Consider the following 21,316-nt stretch of genomic DNA (forward strand, 5'->3'; position numbering starts at 1 on the left):
CATGTGTTGTGCACCAATTTTGACTCCAAGGAGTCTCAATATGACCTTATTACATCCACTTGCAGTTTGCCTAGCTATTAACACAAACATGTGGTGATCCTAAAAATGAGTCTGACTCAATCTAAACAATAGCTTTGTGTAACGATGGTTTTAATTTCACATAACGATGGTTTTGATTCCACCTATTTACAGAAACCTGTAGTGATCCTAAAATGAGCCTGACTCAATCTGAATTACAACAATGGTTTTCTTGTCTAAGGTGTATTATGTATATGAATGGATAAATGTAGAAAAGTATGTGCCGGTAGAAAATTGTGTGTACATCTCTTTTAGAGCCCTATCGTGGGCAATAGCTTTCCTTAGTTTCGATCACTAGGATTGCTGACTGGGGTTTGTGCAACCACTACAAGAGGTAATTAATAGTAGCGACGCTCAAATGTGAAAAACCACGGCGTCGCTAAATTACAAGTAATTTAGTGACGCTCATAGCGACGCCGTCAGGGCTAAAAAAAATAACCGAGAGCGTCCGAAAACTCAGATCGCAGATCTGAGGTTTCAACGCGCGCTCAAGCAAGCAAGGTAACGTGCTCTCCCTCTCTCTCTCTCTCTTTCTTCTCCACACACACACACACACACACACACACACAAACATACACTTATCTAGCTGGCAAGTATTTGGCCAACCCTTGGCTGACAGCTTCCCATTCTGGTGTGCTAACCTAGAGCCGCTATTCTCTAGAAAAGTTCCACTGTGTCTCTATAGAAGACCACAGGTATTGGTGCATGGTACCAAATCTCTACCACACCCACACACACCCTTGCTTATTAGATAAAGATACTATTCGTTATTTCGGCCCTGCTCCGATCACTACCTAGTTTATAATAATGTGTGTGTTGGTGTGTATTAGTGCTTCCCTCTTCACCCTTAATAAACAGATATTTCGATTTATAGGTCTCAATGAAAATTAATGGGCACTATCTGTCTTTGAACTGCTTTCGAGCCCCTTATCTCTCCCCACACACATGCACGATTGATAAAGCGAATAGTAGCTATACTTTACTAAATTAGTGGGCATTATCCCTCTTGGAACTGCTTTCGAGCCCCTTCTCTTTCCCCACGCACATGCACTATTGATAATAGCTTGGTTTACTGAATGCTTTACATATATATTTTTTTCACGCAACTTGGGCTTTTTGATGATTTGTCCTTTGGCTTAGCTGGAGCTGTGAACATGTGGATACCCTATCTTGTTACATATGCATAACCCACCTCTGATTAAGGACATGTGGATGCCTTCATTGCTTGCACATGGGCATTAAGTACCGAGTTTCGGTGGATACCCTAACATGTTACATATACATAAATGTATCCTGCATGGCACGTAAGCTGTAGATGCATTTCATTCACTCCTTGCTTACCCAATCGAAGGGAATTCCGATATCTCTCTCTCGTGCTCACAGAAAACAAGAGCGCGCATTCTCTATCTCTCCCTTGCTCTATCGAGTATGCATACACTCACGTTGGCTAAAGATTTGCTGTTGCGTGGTGAAGGCATCCCTAGCTCGTTGATATTGGTAATCCGTTTTTTGCCTTAACACACACACACACACACACACACACACACACACACACACACACACACACACACACACACACACACACACATACACACACTCGTGGAGACCCTCGCTCTGACGTTAATATACTGCTACGTGTTGCCCACAAGAATCGTGTGTAGATCTTGCATAAAAACGTCATAACAAGCTGTTTCATCTCCTTTATAGGACTGGTTTTACAAATGGCAACTTGGTGTATGCTTGTTCCCTCGTATACTTTGCCCTCACAGATTCTGACTTGCATTATTGACGTCTTTATCTGCCCTTGCTTGGTCGTGGCTTTTACAAGACTGCGCGTGCGTGCGCGCGCACGCACACACACACACACACACACACACACACACACACACACACACACACACACACACACACACACACACACACACACACACACATACACTGACTCTAGAGTGGAATACAAGCCTCAAGATACTAGGCATGCTTGTCATACTCAATCTTAGTCTTACTCTATTTCTGGCATAAACCATACATGCAACTGTGCTCACATTCGTCTGCAACTTGGTAGCTAATTGTTGTTCCTCGGACCACTCATGATGATACAACAGATACATGAAGCTGCATCCGATGGCCATAAAGCATAATCTCGACCTCATCAAGCTAAATGGGGTTAGCAGATTCTCGAGATACTTCTCTTACGATCCAATTGATTGTTCTATCGGCAACAACGGGACAGGTAGGTGCCCTTGCATCTACTTAGTAAAACCTTGGCTATTTTTTATTAGACAGGAAGGTGCCCTTGCACCTACTCAGTCCGTAGTTAGATTATCTTAAAACAGTTTTTTTTGCTCATGATTTTGAGAAAGTGTACAAGGTTTTTTGGTTTTCACAACTATTCAGTTGAACTTACTGACAAATATGGTTTTTATTTCTCATGTTATGCAATTCATATAGAGTTCATATGGTTTATCTAACTTATCATTTGAACTGAATGCAACAAGGTTGGATTAAACTAAAATAAAAGACACTCTTTGTCTGAGGAAATGATTGTCACTATCGGTTGCATACAACCTCATGTGAGGGTCTCGTGGGAGATGGCATTGACTGGTCTTTTTTGAGATCACTGAGCATAAACAAAGGAAATGCTGCCGAAATTTTTGCATACATAGTTTCGATTTGCCATACCCTGGTGCTTTGCTTGCATATAATATCAGATGGTTTATTTGGGATTGTTTTTCGAAAAACGTCCACTAAACACTGAAATCCTAATCTTATACTAGAGATTTGCCTGGCGGTAGTATCCTTTTTCATAGTCAGTGTCTTGAGTTGATAATGGACACTTTACTGGTGCTGATATATTGTTGCATACCTGTGACTGAGTGATTTTGACATGATCGCAATTGCACCTACTCAGTATATTTTGGGTTTTTGATAAGTAACAAGTTCTTAGAAGGTATGTCGGAAAGAAAAACATTTGAAACCTGCAAGTAGTGGTGTCCATTTCCGAGTTTTGTACTTAACATAGTTTGAAGTTTCTGGATTTTCTATTCACTGATGAGAGTTTGCCTGAGTTGATGGACCAGAGTTGGGGATCCATTGGCCGTGATATCTACCTGGATTGCTAACTACATTAGTCATTTCGTTACTGGAAGTCGATACACTTTACTAAAGTGTATGTATCGGATTATGTTTGGGGTTTGGCACTCAGAGTTGCAATACGGAAATGGGGTGACCTGATTGGTCTAAATTACCCTTCAGACTTGGAGTTAATCAAGTTTAGGCATTGGTTTTTGTATCACAGATATATTTGCTTGCTCCCGGAACTTGGCAAAAGTAATAATAGATGTATGGATGGGGAACGACTATCATTAGCATAAATATGCTTATCTCACTGGTAAAGATCTTCGAGGAAGTGGTAATGACCGGAAATTTTGAAATACAATTTGTATGTAAAAAATATGTTGTCCAACTTAAAACATCCACCTAGCAAAATGACCTTAAAGACATGTATCTTTGTATGCAGGAAATCACTTCTGATGAAGGTAAGTATATAGTGGTGACTTCACAATTACAAAGTATTTTTTGATGCTTTTGGATAAATACATAATTTTGAACACAAATGTTTTACTTGAAGTTCGTTCAAATTAAAAGAGCCTTAATCCTCAAGTGGGGGTCTCAGAAGAGATGGTAGTAGACTGGACTTTTGAAAATTGATCCAATTTACAAAGGAGATGCTGTCCAATTTTTTCTAGAATTAAAAGATATAAACAACAGCATATATAAATGGCTCAAACATGATATTAGATCTTGGTTATGGTGGTAGTTTGTGTTGTAATTTTTGACACCAATAACAAGGGGAGGGAGTCATTGACACCTGTCTTCCCAAGTAATGCTAGTTCTAACAGGCTTGTGTTTCTTGGATGGTGGCAGGTACGAGATTCTTTCCTTGGGATTACAACAAAAAACTGCAGCAGTAACGGAAGATCGTCCAATGTACCAGCTGGATTCTTCTACATGTGGATGTAGTGGAAGCTCATCCCAAAGGATGGGCACATACGATACAGATATTATATTGTAGTGATCCAAGATCAAATTTTTGATTTAAATGATTGTATTATCCATTAGATATAGAATGTTGTATTGGTGTATATGAAATGATTTATGACATCTTGTTTTTAAAAATATTGTTATTTAATATACTACAAGAGGTACTTAATAGTAGCGACGCTCGGAGTGCGACGCTCAAATGTGAAAAACCACGGCGTCGCTAAATTACAAGTAATTCAGCGACGCCGTCAGGGCTAAAAAAAATAACCGAGAGCGTCCGAAAACTCAGATCGCAGATCTGCGTTTTCGACGCGCGCTCAAGCAAGCAAGGTAACACGCTCTTCCTCTCTCTCTCTCTCTTTCTTCTCCACACACACACACACACACACACACACACACACACACACACACACACACACACACACACGAGAAGAGGAAGGAGAGCCATGTATGCTCCTTCCCTCTCCTCACTCTCATGTTCCCTTCCCCTCTTTCTCTCTCTCACACACACATACACACACACACACACACACATTGTGTTAGAGAGAGAGAGAGAGAGAGAGAGAGAGAGAGAGAGAGAGAGAGAGAGAGAGAGAGAGAGAGAGAGAGCACAAGCATAAACAAAAAACGCACACACACATGCATAAACAAAGAATGCACACACACATTGAGAGAGGAAGAGAGAGAGAGAGAGAGAGAGAGAGAGAGAGAGAGATAGAGAGAGAGAGAGAGAGAAGAAGAAGAAGAAGAAGAAGAAGAAGAAGAAGAAGAGAGTCTTAACATCGTAGGAAACTATCCCAAGAGACCTTAAAGATCTAGTCGACAGGAGTTGAACTCAAGACCTGTTATTCATGAGGGAAATGGCATAACCAATCTATCACACTTCGGTGATAGAAAAGTTATACCATTTTTCTCCTTTTTTTATTGGTGTGGACACACACCCGAGAAGAAGAGAGTTTAATTTAACGTCGTAGGAAACTAATTAAAAAGACCTAAAGATCTAGCCGAGGAGGAGTAGGGAAATGGCATAACCAATCTACCACACTTGGGTGATAGAAAGGTTATACCATTTTTCTCTTTTTATTGGCACCCACACACACACACACACACACACAAGAAGAAGAGAGTTTTAACGTCGTAGGAAACTATTCCAAAAGACGTTAAAGATTAAGTTAGATGTAGACTTACATTAAATTAGATTTAGGTTTATTTAAGTTAAATTAGATTAGATTTAGGTTTATTTTTAGTTAGATTTAGGTTTATTTGCGTTAGATTTAGATTTACGTTATATTAGATTAGATTTAGGTTTATTTACGTTAGATTTAGATTTACGTTATATTAGATTAGATTTAGGTTTATTTACGTTATTTACCTGTTATTGAAGAGGGAAATGACATAACCAATCTACTACACTTGGGTGATAGAAAGGTTATACCATTTTCTTCTTTCTATCGTTTAAGATAAGGTTAGATTTAGATTTTCGTGTAGGCGCAACTCAGAGAGCCGCCAACGCTTTGTTCTCAGATTAATTCTGCTGGGAGAGACCACCTCCCTGATGGGCAAACTCGAGAAATCTTGCAGATTGTCAGAGGAGGAGCACTCTAGATCTCGCATTCCAGCTCTAAAAGCTGAGAAGAAGAGTTTGGTATGTCTTTTACCCTTCAATGGAGCGAATCACCACATGTTCAATTAGGTTAGATTTAAGATAAGATTTTGGATTGAGTTTTTATATTAGAGTCTAACTTCGAGATTACGGTAAAAAAATTAGAGTTAGATGAACGGTGAAAAGATCTATTGTGAAAAGATGTTAAGATACTGTGAAATGCTACAGCCAGAGAAGAGGCAAAGGGGTTTTGTCCACTACATGCAGTATCATGTAGACGTGGGTGTGTAGATTTCTTGTACCCACAAATATAGGCATTGACCAATAAAGACGAGATTATAACCCAGTGGTTCTGATCTTGATGTACCTCTAGACCGAGGTGTGCGGGGATTGGACATGACTAGAGAATGTGAGGTAGTTTACAGGGTGAAGAGAGAGAGAGAGAGAGAGAGAGAGAGAGATAAAAGATGAAGAATGCGAATAGAAGATTAAATTTTTTGTCCAGGTTATAAGATTAGACACGTTTCTTTGCAGCACGTTCGCGAATTTGGCGAGTATTATAGATCGAGTTGTTGCCAATTATAACTCGTCGGACTCTGACGCTGGCCAACAGGCAGCAATCTTGCAACCCAATAGACGTGTTCGCAGGCGCTTTGGTCAAGCAGCATATGCGAGGCCACAAGATGTAGCCTCTGATAGCTCGAGGGATGATCATGCAAACCACATTCCCAACGAGGCAATGTTTGAGCCCGAGATTGATGAAATGATCGAGACGATCATGGATTCAGAAAGGCTTATCTATGATGATATGAAAAGTGAAGCCGATACGCCATTGTATAATGGAGCACGTGTGTTTAGATTGAAAGTGCTCCTGGTTCTTCTCAACATGCACGAAAAGTTTGGATGGAGTGACACTAGCATCACAGCGCTTTTCAGGTGATCTATTACAATTAGTTTACTTTAATAAAACTCTAAATGTATAATGATCTGATAGATTTTTACACAATTGTACCGTATTTTTATGTTGTGTAGATTGCTCAAAGAGCACATACTACCAGCTGATAATGTGATGCCAGATTCCCGAGAGGAAGCAAGAAAGATTTTGCGAAACTTGGGATGGACTACAATTTGATCCACGCTTGTCCTAATGACTGCATTCTTTTCAAAGGGGAATACATAGACATGGAGAAGTGTCCGAAATATTGTGATTCCGAGAGATATCGAGTAGATTTCCACGGAACAAAAATTACGCAAAAGGTTTTGCGACATTTTCCTCTGCTTCCTCGCATCAAGCATTTCTTCGAATGTAAGTCCATGGCCGCCCTAGCATCATGGCATGAGGAGAACAAATCTTCGGATGGTGTGCTACAGATTCCTGCAGATTGTGCAGCCTGGAAACATATAGATAGAACATGGTCGGATTTTGCCAGGGAAGCTCAAAATTTGCGCTTAGGCCTGGCTATGGATGGCGTAAATCCATTTGGTCAAAGATCAACATCTTACAGTGTATGGCCCGTTATCAACGACAACATTCCCCCGTGGTTGACTACGAAGAAGGGGCACTATGGCTAAGCTTGATTCTGCCGGGGCGATATAAAGTGAAGAATATGGATGTGTATCTTTGTCCACTATTGGAAGAGCTACAACAATTGTGTATTGGCATAGAAGTGGTGGATATGAGCTGACACACAAGTAGACGAAATGCTTTGATCAGAGGCATTCTAATGTGGACCATGCATGACTATCCCGGACTAACAGAATGCTCAGGTTATCTATTTACACTCCTCACTCAGACACTGTAAATCTTGGTTTTTCTCAAGCTGATCTATTATCATGTGTATACATGCAGAGCTTCAAACAAGCGGATACAGAGCATGTGTCACATGTGGACCTAGACTGAATGCACGTAGGGCGCCCTCATTGAAGAAGCAAATCTATGAAGGTCATCAAGCGTATCTTCCAGAGAATCATGTGTTACGCGATGGCTTTTTGGGAAGAGAGCCACCGAGGATGTCTGCACAAGCATGGTTAGAGAAAAAGGAGATGTGTGATGATTGCCCCTAGGGATGAAGAGACTATCTCTATGGTATGAGTTACCATACTGGCCCCGACTCATGATCAATAACTTGCTCGATCCAATGCACATATTCAAGAATGTGGGTAATCTACTATGGGACCATCTGACCGGCAAGAAAGATATTTGGGAGCCAGAGTTGACCTTAGAAATGTGGATCATATGGAGCAATATTGGCCGCAAACAGTGTCCGATGGATCGATAAAACTCCCTAAAGCACCATGGATTTTCACAGGAGCCCAAGAAAGCAAAGTAAAAGAGACCATTCGATCTTTGCGGACCCCCACTGGTGTAATGCACTCGCTCCGAACGTGTTTTACTAAAGAAGGAAAGCTTACCGGTTTGAAGTCACACGACTGGCATAAAATGTGTCAGGTATGTTCATAGCGGAATATATCGTAGTGGGAATTGTATAACAAATGCGTGTGTGGACTTTAATATCATTGCTGCACATTTTTTGCATTTTATTTTACTGGTTGCCATTGAGGGATCTTTGTCTCTTGACGTCCGTAACACAATCTACAAACTTGCGAAGTTGGTGCAATGGATCTCACAAAAGGAGATCAACGTAGACTCCATACCATTCGCCAAACTAAACACTGCGGAGGTTGTGTGCATGTTTGAGAAACATTTTCCTACTACCATGCTAACCATTCATGTGCATCTTCTTGTTCACATAGTTGATGAGGTGGAAATAGTTGGCACAGTACATTCCAGATGGATGTTATTTTTAGAACGTTCCATGAAAACGCTCAAGGGATATGTGCGTTAGAAGGCACGTCCGGAGGGTAGCATGGCAGAAGGTTGGCTGGTATCAGAGTCCCTTGTGTACATTGGAGAGTGGCTAGACTGATTTGATAAAGCACGGGACATGCTATGGAAAACCATAGATGATGAGCGCATATCTGGGATTGTCATGTGCAATCTCGGTGTTGAGAAGAAGATGATGGAAGATCTAGAGGCTAAAATCAACCGATTTTGCATGCTTCACAATCCAGTGATGCAAAAGTGGATTTCACAATATGAGGATGCAAAGCAAGAGCGACAAAGGGCACGAATCGAGTGGAGATGAGGAAGACAACCACCGATGCACTATCCGACGGGTCTGGAGAGCCTACCAACATTCATGAGCTTAAGATGGTTGCACAACCAATTGAAAAGTGCACAACATTGTGGTGAAGAAGTGACTGAGGAAGAGTGGGAGTACTCTCGGGGTTGCGCGACCAAGGTAAGTTTGCAATGTATGACTATTGACTTTCTAGATGTTTGAACGGCCACTCATAATCTTTGTTGGTTGTAGTATAAGTTATAACAACAGCATGGTGTAAAGGTCGACATTTTAGGGTGGAACGGATCGACAAAAAGCGTTTTACTCAAGATTCTAGAATCATGGAAAAATTTGAACAGTCTAGTTGACAACGGTCCTCTGATACAGATCTTGTGGTGGCGGAACTCACTTACTTCAGCACGCTACAAGAGATTTTGAGGATCAATTATAGAGGATTTTTGTCGACTTGTTCGACGTGCAATGGTTAAAGATAATCATGGAGGGTCGCAATGCTACTGTGCGTAGAGTTTTCTTGAGGTGGATTCAACTAAGAAATGGACTGACCTAAGAGACACTTTCGTACTACCTGAGCATTGTGAACAAGTAAGTATGTAAATAGTTAACATCCCATTTTAGAATTTATGTGCTTGGAAGCTCTCATGTAAGTTATGTGGCTCTGACAGGTGATATTTCATCCTACAAAGTCTGCATCAAACTGGTGGTACGTCATAGAGGTAGCCCCTCGTAGTGCACGGATGTATGAAGGCTACCATGTGCCAATCACAGCGGCATCAATGGAGGAGATCAGAGAAGATGCTCAGTCAGAAGCCGTTGAGGTGGTGCCAGACGAACATCAAGCTGCTACTCTCTATGGGGTGCATGCAGAGGATCTACAAAATAAAACGGAGGACATCTGTCTAAATGGAGAGCTCTATATAGATATAGGAAGTTATGTTGAGCTATGCGAGGATGAGAGAGAGATCTCTTAAAGCCATAAATATTGTATTTGAACAATTTTGCTCCGTTTTGTAAAAACTCTGGCTCTCTAAGTACCTTCCATGTTGTATAACGCTCTTTTGATTTTGCGCTCACATCCTGGGCAATCCATGGCCACATGCAGCTCTACCACCTGGTTTTCCGACTGCAAGATTTGATTGTGCGCTCTCTCTCTCTCTCTCTCTCTCTCTCTCTCTCTCTCTCTCTCTCTCGATTGAAAATTCTGAGTTATCGACTTGCCTCTTCCATCACTCAAGTTGAATAGAAGAAGAACGTGTTCTGTTGTTGCTAGCCTTTGAACATTCCAAAGCTACAAGCACCTTCAAGTTCTACGTCAAAAAAGAAAGAGATAGTTTGGATTCTTGTACGATTCTCTGTTTTGAACAATTTTGCTCCGTTTTGTAAAAACTCTGGCTCTCTAAGTACCTTACATGTTGTATGACGCTCTTTTGATTTTGCGCTCACATCCTGGGCAATCCATGGCCACATGCAGCTCCACCACCTGGTTTTTCGACTGCAAGATTTGATTGTGCTCTCTCTCTCTCTCTCTCTCTCTCTCTCTCTCTCTCGATTGAAAATTTTGAGTTATCGACTTGCCTCTTCCATCACTCAAGTTGAATTGAAGAAGAACGCGTCATTGTATTTATATACGTATTGCGTCATTGTATTTAATGGTCTTTGTGTCCACTCCACGTACGTATGCTCTAGGTATGTTCTCACAAGCAGGGACGACGAGCACCTCCTCTCTCTCTCTCTCTGTGTCTCTCTCGCTCCATCTATCTACTTGTCCATGTTTTCTACTCCATTCATTCAATATTAAGTTTAAATGTTCGTGTATTTAATGCAGTTATGGATGATGAGGAGTTTCTTTCTTCTTTGTCATCCCAGCAGAGATAGTGATACGTGGAGCGTCATCGCTCTGGCGCACCATCGCGCGTTCCTACTCCATCCGCATCTCCCTTTGTTTCGGAGCATTCAACGCGCTCCGAAGCTTCGGTATCGACGAGACGATCTTCACACTCGTCTAGGCGCCGGCGCTCTAGTGGTGGCAGTGACGGTTGTTGTGGGGATGCCGCCACCGATGCTTCGACACCGCCTCGTGTTCGACGAGGCTCTTTACCCTCCCCTTCTTTGCCCGTCTCGACACCAGCCACGGCATTGCCATCGACACCAGGTTTTGCACGGCTGACTGCAGTTCCTAAGAGCTACACACCACTAGCTACTCCTCCAGGAGTCACTCCAGTGGACACTCCTCGCTTCGACACCTGACGTCCGTACCCCCGTTGACACGCTAGAGACCCCTGCCAGGACACCCAGGTTCACGCGTCAACGGCGAGAGGGCTTGCCTTACTCCGTCGACTTCAGCGGCGGCATCATCTTGGATGATGAAGGCAAGAAGGTGATTTCGCGCATGCGCGGTCTTAGACACTACATACTAAACACCTAGAGCCGAATGATTTAAAAGACAGAGTCATCAACATGCTTCATGACGAGTTTCCCGTTCCAACACAGGAGGACCGCTTCAATGAAGACGTGATGAAGGTTTGAATGCGCGAATACTGCAAGCACAAGCGTTCTGAAGTGTAAAAAGCAATCAAGCATGGGTGGAACAGACCAGATTGGATGGCCAAAGAAGATTGGAAGAATGCGAAGGAAGCAACGCACGAGAATCCCGACAAGTGGAAGCAACAAAAGGAGGCAGCCAGAGCGCGAGTAGAGGCAGGGAGCTCGCACCACTTGGGGAGCGGTGGGTGGGCATCATTTGAGGCCGATTTTGTAAGTGTTTTCGCATTGCTCTCTATATTTGATAGTTTAGGATTGATGGGTTTTTAAATTCTAACATAATGGATTCTTTGTATGTTTTGACAGTGGTCGATGACAGGACGTGATCCCACACCGTACGAGCGTGAGTACGCAGGCAAGAAGGGCTTAAACGCCCTTATAGACATTTTGAGTTCTCGCGATGGCATGGTTAGTATTAGGGTTTATTCTTTTCTATTTGTTATATTGTTTTATAAACGTCGCTATATGTTTATACTTACAAAAAGCTGTCTTATTGTTTTTTTTGTAGAATTCGACAGATACGCTGCTTGGACGCGATAAGACGTCTCATTAGACGACGTCAGTTTGGCCATAGCTAGATAGTATAAGTTTCTTTTTGTCATAGCTAATTATGTATCATGAGACGACTTTTATACGTCTTTTTGAATATTTTTAAAATAATGACAATGGTTTGTAACTATTATATTTGCAAAGTTTAACAATCAAGTGATTTTGCCTATGTGTACCATTGTCATTGATTTACTTTCATCAATTCACGATTGTCACTTTGTATTTTTATTTGTCAAACAATTCACGCTTGTCACTTTGTATTTTTATTTGTCAAACAATACGTACTATGGATGATGGAGTTAATGGTTATATTGTCTTGTGGGTGACTATTTTGCGTCTATATCTACCTTTGCACTTTTTTTCAACGGTGAAGAATATGTATGAAACATTCAATATGGTTGATGGGTGGCAGGCATTGAATTGTCTTGTAGGTGACTATTTTGGGTCTATATCTACCTTTGCACTTTTTTTCAAAGGTGAAGAATATGTATGAAACATTCAATATGGTTGATGGGTTGAATGCCTTGCCACCAAAATTTTTTCCTCTCGGGCGTCACTATGAACGTCGCTATAGATGGCTCTACAACGTCGCTATAATCGTCGCTATATAGCGACATTTATAGCAACTGACATAGCGACGTCTCCGTATCAACGCTCTTAGCGACGCCGGGGGTTATAAAAACCCAGTGTATTTTCGTCGCTAAAGCGTCACAAGAGCACACAACCTCTTGTAGTGAACGGATCATGGAAAACCGAGGAGTAGTCACCAATACAAGCACAAGAAGATTTAGAAATTTTCTCATGTAGAAAAACAAAGTCTTTTCCAGTGTTTTTATACAATGCGTAACATCATGAGCTTCTGCTCGAGAGGCACTGCATACCTAGCTAGGTACGATTCCTCCCTCACAGAAGCTCATGATGTTAAGTCACAATGTGGGAATTATTGTGAGAATTTACCAAAAAGTTCTTGTGAATGAGGTAGGCAAGACTAGTTGAGCCAAGAAGAATTATGAAAGGGGAAATGTAAATTGGCCATTTTAGGTATCTTAACAAAGTGTGCCAAAAAGAATGTGCTTGTTCGGCAAGACGATAGCTTTGAGTAAATTGAAGGAAATGTAAATTGGTCGTTTTGATATCTACTTTACAATTGAAGGGTAAAGAGCATATAAACGGTATCTTTTTCCTTCATATACCTTGAGTACTACCCATATTTGTCTCTTACTGTCCTACAGCTACCTCGCGTCCCTTTGAGAAAAACCAATAGTACGTCTGCAGCTGCCCCTGCATGGCGGTTCCTGATCTCTATGGCGGCAATCCTCTCCGCTCGCTGCCTCTCCTCACCGCCGCCCCACGATGCCATCTACCTCCTCTCATGATCATCTTTCCTGGCTTTTACTTTGCCCCACAGGCTATCACCTGATGCACCCATGATCCACTTTCCAATTACGCTTATATTTGGTACAGCTCCTTCCCATCGGGCTGCTTTATATTCATCCATCTTGTCATTTTTCATCATTCGATGGTTATCTCTATTAAAATCAGCCGGTGTAGCCGCTGCAGTTGCTGTTGTTTCAACTACCACGTCAAGGCCCTGCGCAGCTAGCGACGTAGTCGACATGGCCAAGTACGACAAGGCGCTGCTGTATTTCCAGTTTGCGCTGGGTTGCTGGCAGATTATACAACTTACGCCGGTCGGCTTTCTGATTAAGGCTCTCTTCTTGTGGCTGGAGACCTTCTTCGCGAAGCTGGTAGGCATCTCTGTGGACACAGGCTACTGCGTCGAGGGCTTTTCTTACAGGTTTCCCTTCATCAAATGTGCTATCGACGAAGACGAGCTTTTTGTGCAGCCAACGCTGGTGACTATGGATTCTTCTTTTGTTGACGTGGACGGCAGCTTGGACGTGGTAAATCTATCAGCGGAGGGCGTGCTAGTGGAGACGACGCTGCGCTGGCACAACCACAGCTGCATCTTCCAGCTGGAGAAGAAGAAGTCGCAGGCATCGCAATTTACAGGTGCGGGTGAGCCCACGGCCGACCCCACAGATCACGACGTGGAGCTGCAGCAGGACGTCGATTTCGATCTGTTTCTGACGGCCAAGATAGACTGGCACTCTCCTGTGAAGTATTACATAACGGATGTCAAGTTCTGGCACCGGGTGATGGCCGTTTTCCGCAAAAACTGCCTGCTACCTGTGAAGAGTCGGAAGGTCTTCTTCGGGGCGGTGGATACAGCAGAGGTGATGTCGCCCATGGACGTGCTGGACGAAGTGTTGCTCAAGCATAGGTTTGTCATAGACGGCAGGGCGTGGGTGCTGCCCGTGCGGAATCCAGAGGAGGAGACGAAGTTGCTGGCGAGCATGAGCCTGGCGGGGCTGTATGTGCAGGTGAAGGGCTACAGCAAGCTGGCCATCGGCATTCTCACGCTACTCACCACGTTGCTGCAATTCTCGGATCGGCTGCGGTGGTGGGTGTATGACCGTGTCAGCGCGACGTTGGCGTTGCCAATGCAGTACTTAGTGGACAGGCTGGCCGGCTTGCGCGCCAGGCAGAAGATCTACAACACCATGGCCACCTATTGGGAGCGGCTGCCGCCCTGCAACGACTGTCAAGCCCGCGTGCTCCGGTTGAGGAGCGGTGCTCGCTTCTACTCGCTGTGCAACGTCAAATGCAATGACCTGCGCTTGCTTGGCCGGCTGCCGGTGCGCAGCCTTGATGCCCAGTACGCTGGCGTCGATCCGAAGGAAAGCAACGATTTTATAGAGGGCAGTATCTGCACTCGGCCGGACGGTACCGTCGAATTCTTCATCAGCTGGGGCGCCTACTTCTCGCTCCTGTACATTTCATCGCGTCACGTCGACAAAAGCAAAGCTCTGCTGCGTTGCTTCTACACCTTCCAGAGTGGAGCGCTCCTTTCCAAGGAGGGTTCTCACGTTAAAGTGTTGAGCATGGGCGTTACTCCTCTCTTGCTTAAGTGGGACGACACTGTGATCAAGCTCAACCAATGGGAAGCCGTTGGTTCTGTCACGGTTAAGTAGAACTCCCAAGGGATGAAGCCCAAAATTTAATCCATTTGATTGTAATTTGTTACTTTAATCCTTTCGCTTCTTGTGATTATACCTTTAATGCACCATCCCCCCCCCCCCCAAAACGAAAACAGAAATAGTATCAAAGAAGAGGAGAAAAAGTACACCTCTACTCTCAAAGGTTTAATGCACTTTTTGTAGGGTATAATAGTTCTACAAAATTTATAGCATGCCCTTTTAGACTCGTTTGAGGATGTCTTGCGACTCAAGATCATGCTCTCTCTCTCTCTCACACACACACACACACACACACACACAGCTCTTTGTGTGCGCCATTGCTCTTTTTCTCTCTGTTGAGATGTCAACTTTAACATGTATTACTCTTGGATGGCTATTACCAACAATCATTATCTATAATGCACTTTGGTGGATACGCATATTTCGTCAATGATACTACAATTGAACTACACCGACATGGTCTACCTACTGGAGTTTTCACTGATGGCACACTTATCTATCCATCTTACTCACTAACGGTTTACACTAAACCATTGTACAAGTTTTTCCTTATGTTAAACGATCTCCGATTGAAGGGCTTCTTTTTGGAGATTGTGCATTTAGGGTTTGTGTTCAGTTCTTGGAGTAATATTGTGCAGTCAAATTTTCATTCCTGACGCGTATAAGCTTTCATTCTAGAGTTAGAGTGCATTCGTATACAAAAACACTAAGAATTGAATTTTTACAGATCTACATTTCAGTGGTGCAGAAAGTTCTATTTTGGTTGTATCATAGTGTTCGATACTGCGTAGTATTGTGCAAACCTGTATGCACACTATTGTGGTTAGAGGTGATAATTGACTATTTTTAATAGGTTTCTCAGAGATTTGGTAAAGTGTTAAAAACATGTTGTGTAACAATGATGGACTTAATCAAATTTTTAGTAAGAAGCTGAACAAGAATAACTTTTATGGTTAGAAGTTCATAATGACCAATTTTCCTATGGGTAAAGGTTATTGGGAGTACATTGACGGAGAGCATGAGACAACACGAATGTAACCAGAGAAAGTGCAACTGCTACACAGATGAATGTGTTTAAAGATTGGAATCAAAGAGCTCAGAAGGTAATGTATTGGTTTTCTATGAGTGTGTAGGACACTATAATTGAGCATATAAAAGATGCTCATACCCCTAAGGAAGCTTATGACACTTTACTATTGTTTGATGTGACCAACACAAAAGTAAGGAAGCTACAATTGAAAACTGAGTTGAATAGATTGTAGAAGAAAAACCTTTCTATTAATGACTATTCATTGAAGATAAAGAACATATGTGATTCATTTGCATCAATTGGTGTTAAAGTTGTTGATGATGATAAGATGAAAGTATGCCTTATGAGGTTTTCGTTTAGAATACAAACAATTTACGACTAATATCCATATTCAAGAGAACATTCCTTTGTTTGCAAATTTGGTGTCCTTACTAATTGTGAGAGAAGGAACTTGAGGAATACTCCTCTATGTACGACAAAAATAATTCTACATACGTTCTCTTTAACAATAGAGGAAGAAGAAGAGGAAGAGGACGTGGTACATGTCATGGAGGCGATAAGGAAGAGTCAACCACTAGACACAACAACAAAATAATGCATAGAGATAAAAGACAGGTTGTCGAGAAATTTTCAAGCTAGGAGTCTAAGAGGTTGTGGTAATGTGCAACGTAACAATACAGGTCAACGTGACGTGAATGTTGTATGTTGGGGTTGTGGGAGACATAGTCATTTTGAACATGACTCTCTAGATAGGAGGCAATAAAATAATTATGCAACTACTAGTAGAAATGTAGAAAAGCATTAGAGGATATTTGTGGTGTAGCACATGTTAAATGCTATGCTACAAATGTAGCAAAAAAGGGTGATAATGTAATTTGATGTATGGATTTGGGTGCATCAAATCACATGACCAGTCATGGTGAGTTGTTCAAAGAAGTGCAGGCTTTGCAGAGTCATAACTATGTAGAGATTGAGGATAATAGTGCATATCCCATTATGCATACAAAAAATGTATCATTTTTTATGACAGATGGTAAAGTAAAATACCTAGCTCTGATATACTATATCTACCTAATATCACAAAGAATTTGATTTCTACCAGATAGATGGTTGAGTAGGATTTGCAAGTCAGATTTAACTCTGATGGTCTCTTTTTTGAAGAGCATAAGAAGGATGGAAAGTTGCTTGTGGAAGGAAAGAGTGGGCATAATGTTTACTTTGAATGTAAATATATCCGAGGTGAATGCTGCCATGTTTGTACAGGGTGTAGGATTCATTACGCAGATATTGAGATCTGGCACAAATCTATTGGTAATGCAAACATGCAAAGGCTAAAGACAATGCAAACTAAAGAGATGGTTACAGGTTTGCCAACCTTTAAAGTTACGAAAATGCAAAAAATTGTGAGGCTTTTCAATTTGGGAAATAGGCAAAAGCATCATTTCTTCATCACAAGCATGTAAGCATGGATTTAGTGCATACAAATGTATGGACTCCATCATAGATTGTGTCTATGGGTGGATGCAGGTACTATGTAAGATTCATTGATGACCATGCAAGGAAGGTATGGATCTATTTGATGAAGCTGAATAGTGAGTTGTTTATGTATTTTTAAGAATTTTAAGCCTTTAGTCAAAAAACATATATGAAATGTAATGCAAATGACCTATGAATTACTTTAAGAATACCGGAATTAAAAGAATTAGAGTGAGCATTTTTGTGAGATTACTTTGAGAACATGGAGGGTGAACTTAATTGATGGTAGCAACATAAACATAGTACTTAATTAACTTGGCATGAACAATACTTTTGCAAGAGAGAGAGAGAGAACATGACAATAGTTGAGGACCGGATTTACTTGGAGCCGGTCTCCCCTCCAAAAGGCGTTTGTATTATAGATTCTCCCATCAAGAGAGACTTGTTACAATACAATCTTTGTGTTCCTTGTGACCTTGGTGATGCTATGAAGATGGAAATGACCTATGAACTTTGAGAATAGTGGAATTAAGAGAATTAGAGTGAGCATTTTTGTGAGATTACTTTGAGAACATGGAGGGTGAACTTAATTGATGGTAGCAACATAGATATAATACTTAATTAAATTGGTATGAATAATAATTTTGCAAGAGAGAGAGTATTAGAGAACATGACAATAGTTGATGACCGGATTTACTTGGAGCCGGTCCCCCCTCCAAAAGGCATTTGTTTGTCAACGGGTGCTAGCTCAGTAATTGGTAGAGTCATAGCTTATGTGCCTAAGATCTTGGGTTCAATAACCCCTTGGCAACCTGAAGACAAGTTCTAAGTTCTTAGGGACTGTTCCCATATGCGGGTGTGTATGTGTGTGTGATGGGATGCCTCTCTCCCTACCTGTGAGGCCGTTGTACATAAGGGTGTGTGCGTGTGTTTCAAAGTTCTTGTACTCTCTTTAAAAAAAAAAGAGGCATTTGTATTATAGATTCTCCCATCAAGAGAGACTTGTTACAATACAATATTTGTGTTCCTTGTGACCTTGGTGATGCTATGAAGATGGAAAGCTTCATGCATCACGAGCTTAACATAAACTTTGCAAAAAGAATTAACTATCCCAAGCCTCAGTCTCAAAGCCTCAAACACCTTCTAAGGTGGAAAGAGAGAGCGGGGAATGAGGGTAGGGAAGAGGAAGAAGAATCATCCATAGGAGAAAGAAATAGTTCCTCACTCATTATCACTCTTCTTGCTTAGCATAGCATAATAGCATAGCAATGAAGATGAAGAAGATGACAATCTTAAGCATTGAAGCATGGCTCTTGGTTGGATTTGCATTCCATAGCCAAGAGTGTTGGTGTAGGCTCTCCACTTCTCAACAAGCTTGGATAAGGAGATGGATCTCTTGCATTTTGCACTCCACACAATGAGAGAATGTGTGTGTGTGGGAGAGTATAACCCCCCTCTCATGCTTCGTCTACACCTCTTTCTCTCTCTTGTATTATTTCATTTGGATATGTGTCCTCTTTTTCTTTTTTGAGAGAAAGAACTTAATTATTAATTTTTATGTATCTAAATTCTCATTGGACCCCTTTAAAACCTATCCAATAGCATTCAAACACATCATGAGAGCCACATGTGGAGGATCATTTGAACATGTGTCTTTTATGCTTATTAAGTCATTTAGTTGATTTAATACTTCAAGGACTTAGTCAATCAAGCATGGAAATGTTAGTGCCTCTTATGTTAGTGCCTCTTGAGAGTTATCTTTGAATTGAATACTTCAAGAACTTTAGTCATTTAAGCATGAGACAAAAAACCTCAAGCTTTTGGGTAAGGTTCCCATAACACTTAGCAAGCCAACAAGCACCTCATGCTTGGGTAGGAATCCCACCTCAAGGTAAGCCCTAGCTTGCCTAAGGTCAAAGGACTTTTGAACGTTAACTTTTGGAGGTCTTTAAGGAAGCTAACCCTATGGTCTTCACTACAAGAGGTTGTGTGCTCTTGTGACGCTGTTAGCGACGGAAATACACCGGGTTTTTATAACCCCCGACGTCGCTAAAACCGTCGCTACGAGAGCGTCGCTATAGGCGTCGCTATATGCGTCGCTATAAGTGTCGCTATATAGCGACGCTCATAGCGACGCTTATAGCGACGTTTACATAGAAGACTATAGCGACGCTCATAGCGACGCTACAGAGCCATAAATAGCGACGCTTATAGCGACGCCCGAGAGAATTTTTTTTTGGTGGCAGGACATTCAACCATATTGTACTTGATTCACTTTTTAAAAAAAGTGCAAGGGTAGATAATAGACCCAAAATAGTCACCCACAAGACGCATTGTTTGCAAAATTGACAAGCGTAAAATTGACAATTGTACACATCATAGGCAAAATGAATTGATTGGCAAATGTAATAATGACAATTGTACAACATCATAGGCATAAAGAATTGATTGGCAAAAGGAACTGCGGTGACAAATGTAATAATATACATGGTTCAAAAAGACGTATAAAATCCGTCTCATGATACATAAGCTATGAGAAACCCTAAACTAATGCTATCTAGCTACGGCTAAACGACGTCGTCTAGTCAGACGTCTCATCGCGTCCAAGCGGCGTATCTGTCGGATTCTGCAAAAAAAGACAATAAGACAGCTTTCAGTAAGTATAAACATATAACGACATTTATAAAACAATACAAAAAATAGAAAAGAGTAAACCCTAATACTAACCATGCCGCAACGAGAACTGAGAATGTCCATCAGGGCGTTTAAGCCCTTCCTGCCTGCGTACTCGCGCTCGTACGATGTGGGATCACGTCCTGTCATCGACCACTGTCAAAACATACAAAGATTTCATTATGTTAGAATTAAAAAACTCATAAACCCTAAACTATCGAACATAAAGAGCAATGCGAAAACACTTACAAAATCGGCCTCAAATGATGCCCATCCACCGCTCCCCAAGTGGTGCGAGCTCCTTGCCTCTACTCGCGCTCTGGCTGCATCCTTTTGTTGCTTCCACTTGTCGGGATTCTCGCGCGCTGCTTTCTTCGCATTCTTCCAATCTTCTTTGGCCAGCCAATCTGGCCTGTTCCACTCATTCTTGATTGCTTTTTGCACTTCGGAACGCTTGTGTTTGCAGTATTTGCGCATTCGAATCTTTATTAGGTCTTCATTGAAGCGCTGATCCCGTGTTGGAACGGGAAACTCATCATGAAGTATGCTGATGACTCTGTTTTTTAAATCACTTGGTACTTCACTCCATTTGTTTAGTATGTAGTGTCTAAACAGCTGAGAGCAAAGACCACGCATGCGCGAGATCACCTTCTTGCCGTCATCATCCATGATGATGCCGCCGCTGAAGTCGATGGAGTAAGACAAGCCCTCTGGCCGGTGACGCGTGAACCTGGGTGTCCCGGCAGGGGTCTCTAGCGGCGTGTCGATGGGCCCCGAAGCGAGTAGTGTCGAGTGGGGTGGCTCCTGGCGGAGTAGGTAGAGGTGTGTAGATTCTAGGAACAGTCAGCCGTGCAAAACCTGGCGTAGATGCCGATGCTGTGGCTGGTGTGGGGGCGGGCAAAGAAGGGGAGGGTAAAGAGCCTCGTCGAACACGAGGCGGTGTGGAGGCATCGGTGGCGGAATCCCCACAACAACCGCCACCGCCACCACTAGAGCGCCGGTGTCTAGACGAGTGTGAAGCTCGTCTCGTCGACGCGGAAGCTTCGGAGCACGCCGAATGCTCCGAAAGAGAGGGAGATGCGGTTGGAGTAGGAACGCACGATGATGCGCCAGAGCGATGACGCTCCACGCACCACTGTCT

General features: G+C 42.2%; 1 protein-coding gene across 1 annotated transcript; it reads left to right on the plus strand.

Annotated features, from left to right (window-relative positions):
* The first annotated feature begins 13,191 nt into the window (after positions 1-13,191).
* LOC147465198 (uncharacterized) lies at positions 13,192-15,596 on the plus strand. Its single transcript, XM_086511305.1, has one exon. It carries the CDS (start codon positions 13,383-13,385, stop codon positions 14,988-14,990), a length of 1,608 nt encoding a protein of 535 aa, XP_086367431.1. The 5' UTR covers positions 13,192-13,382; the 3' UTR covers positions 14,991-15,596.
* Positions 15,597-21,316: the final 5,720 nt, after the last annotated feature.

This window comes from Adiantum capillus-veneris, chromosome 1 (assembly GCF_014529385.1).
Source record: "Adiantum capillus-veneris isolate H3 chromosome 1, ASM1452938v2, whole genome shotgun sequence".
NCBI classification, from domain to species: Eukaryota; Viridiplantae; Streptophyta; class Polypodiopsida; order Polypodiales; family Pteridaceae; genus Adiantum; species Adiantum capillus-veneris.

Bases quoted from the DNA above. Each gene is read 5' to 3' on its own strand.
- LOC147465198 (XM_086511305.1), top strand. From the start codon at position 13,383: ATGATCCACTTTCCAATTACGCTTATATTTGGTACAGCTCCTTCCCAT.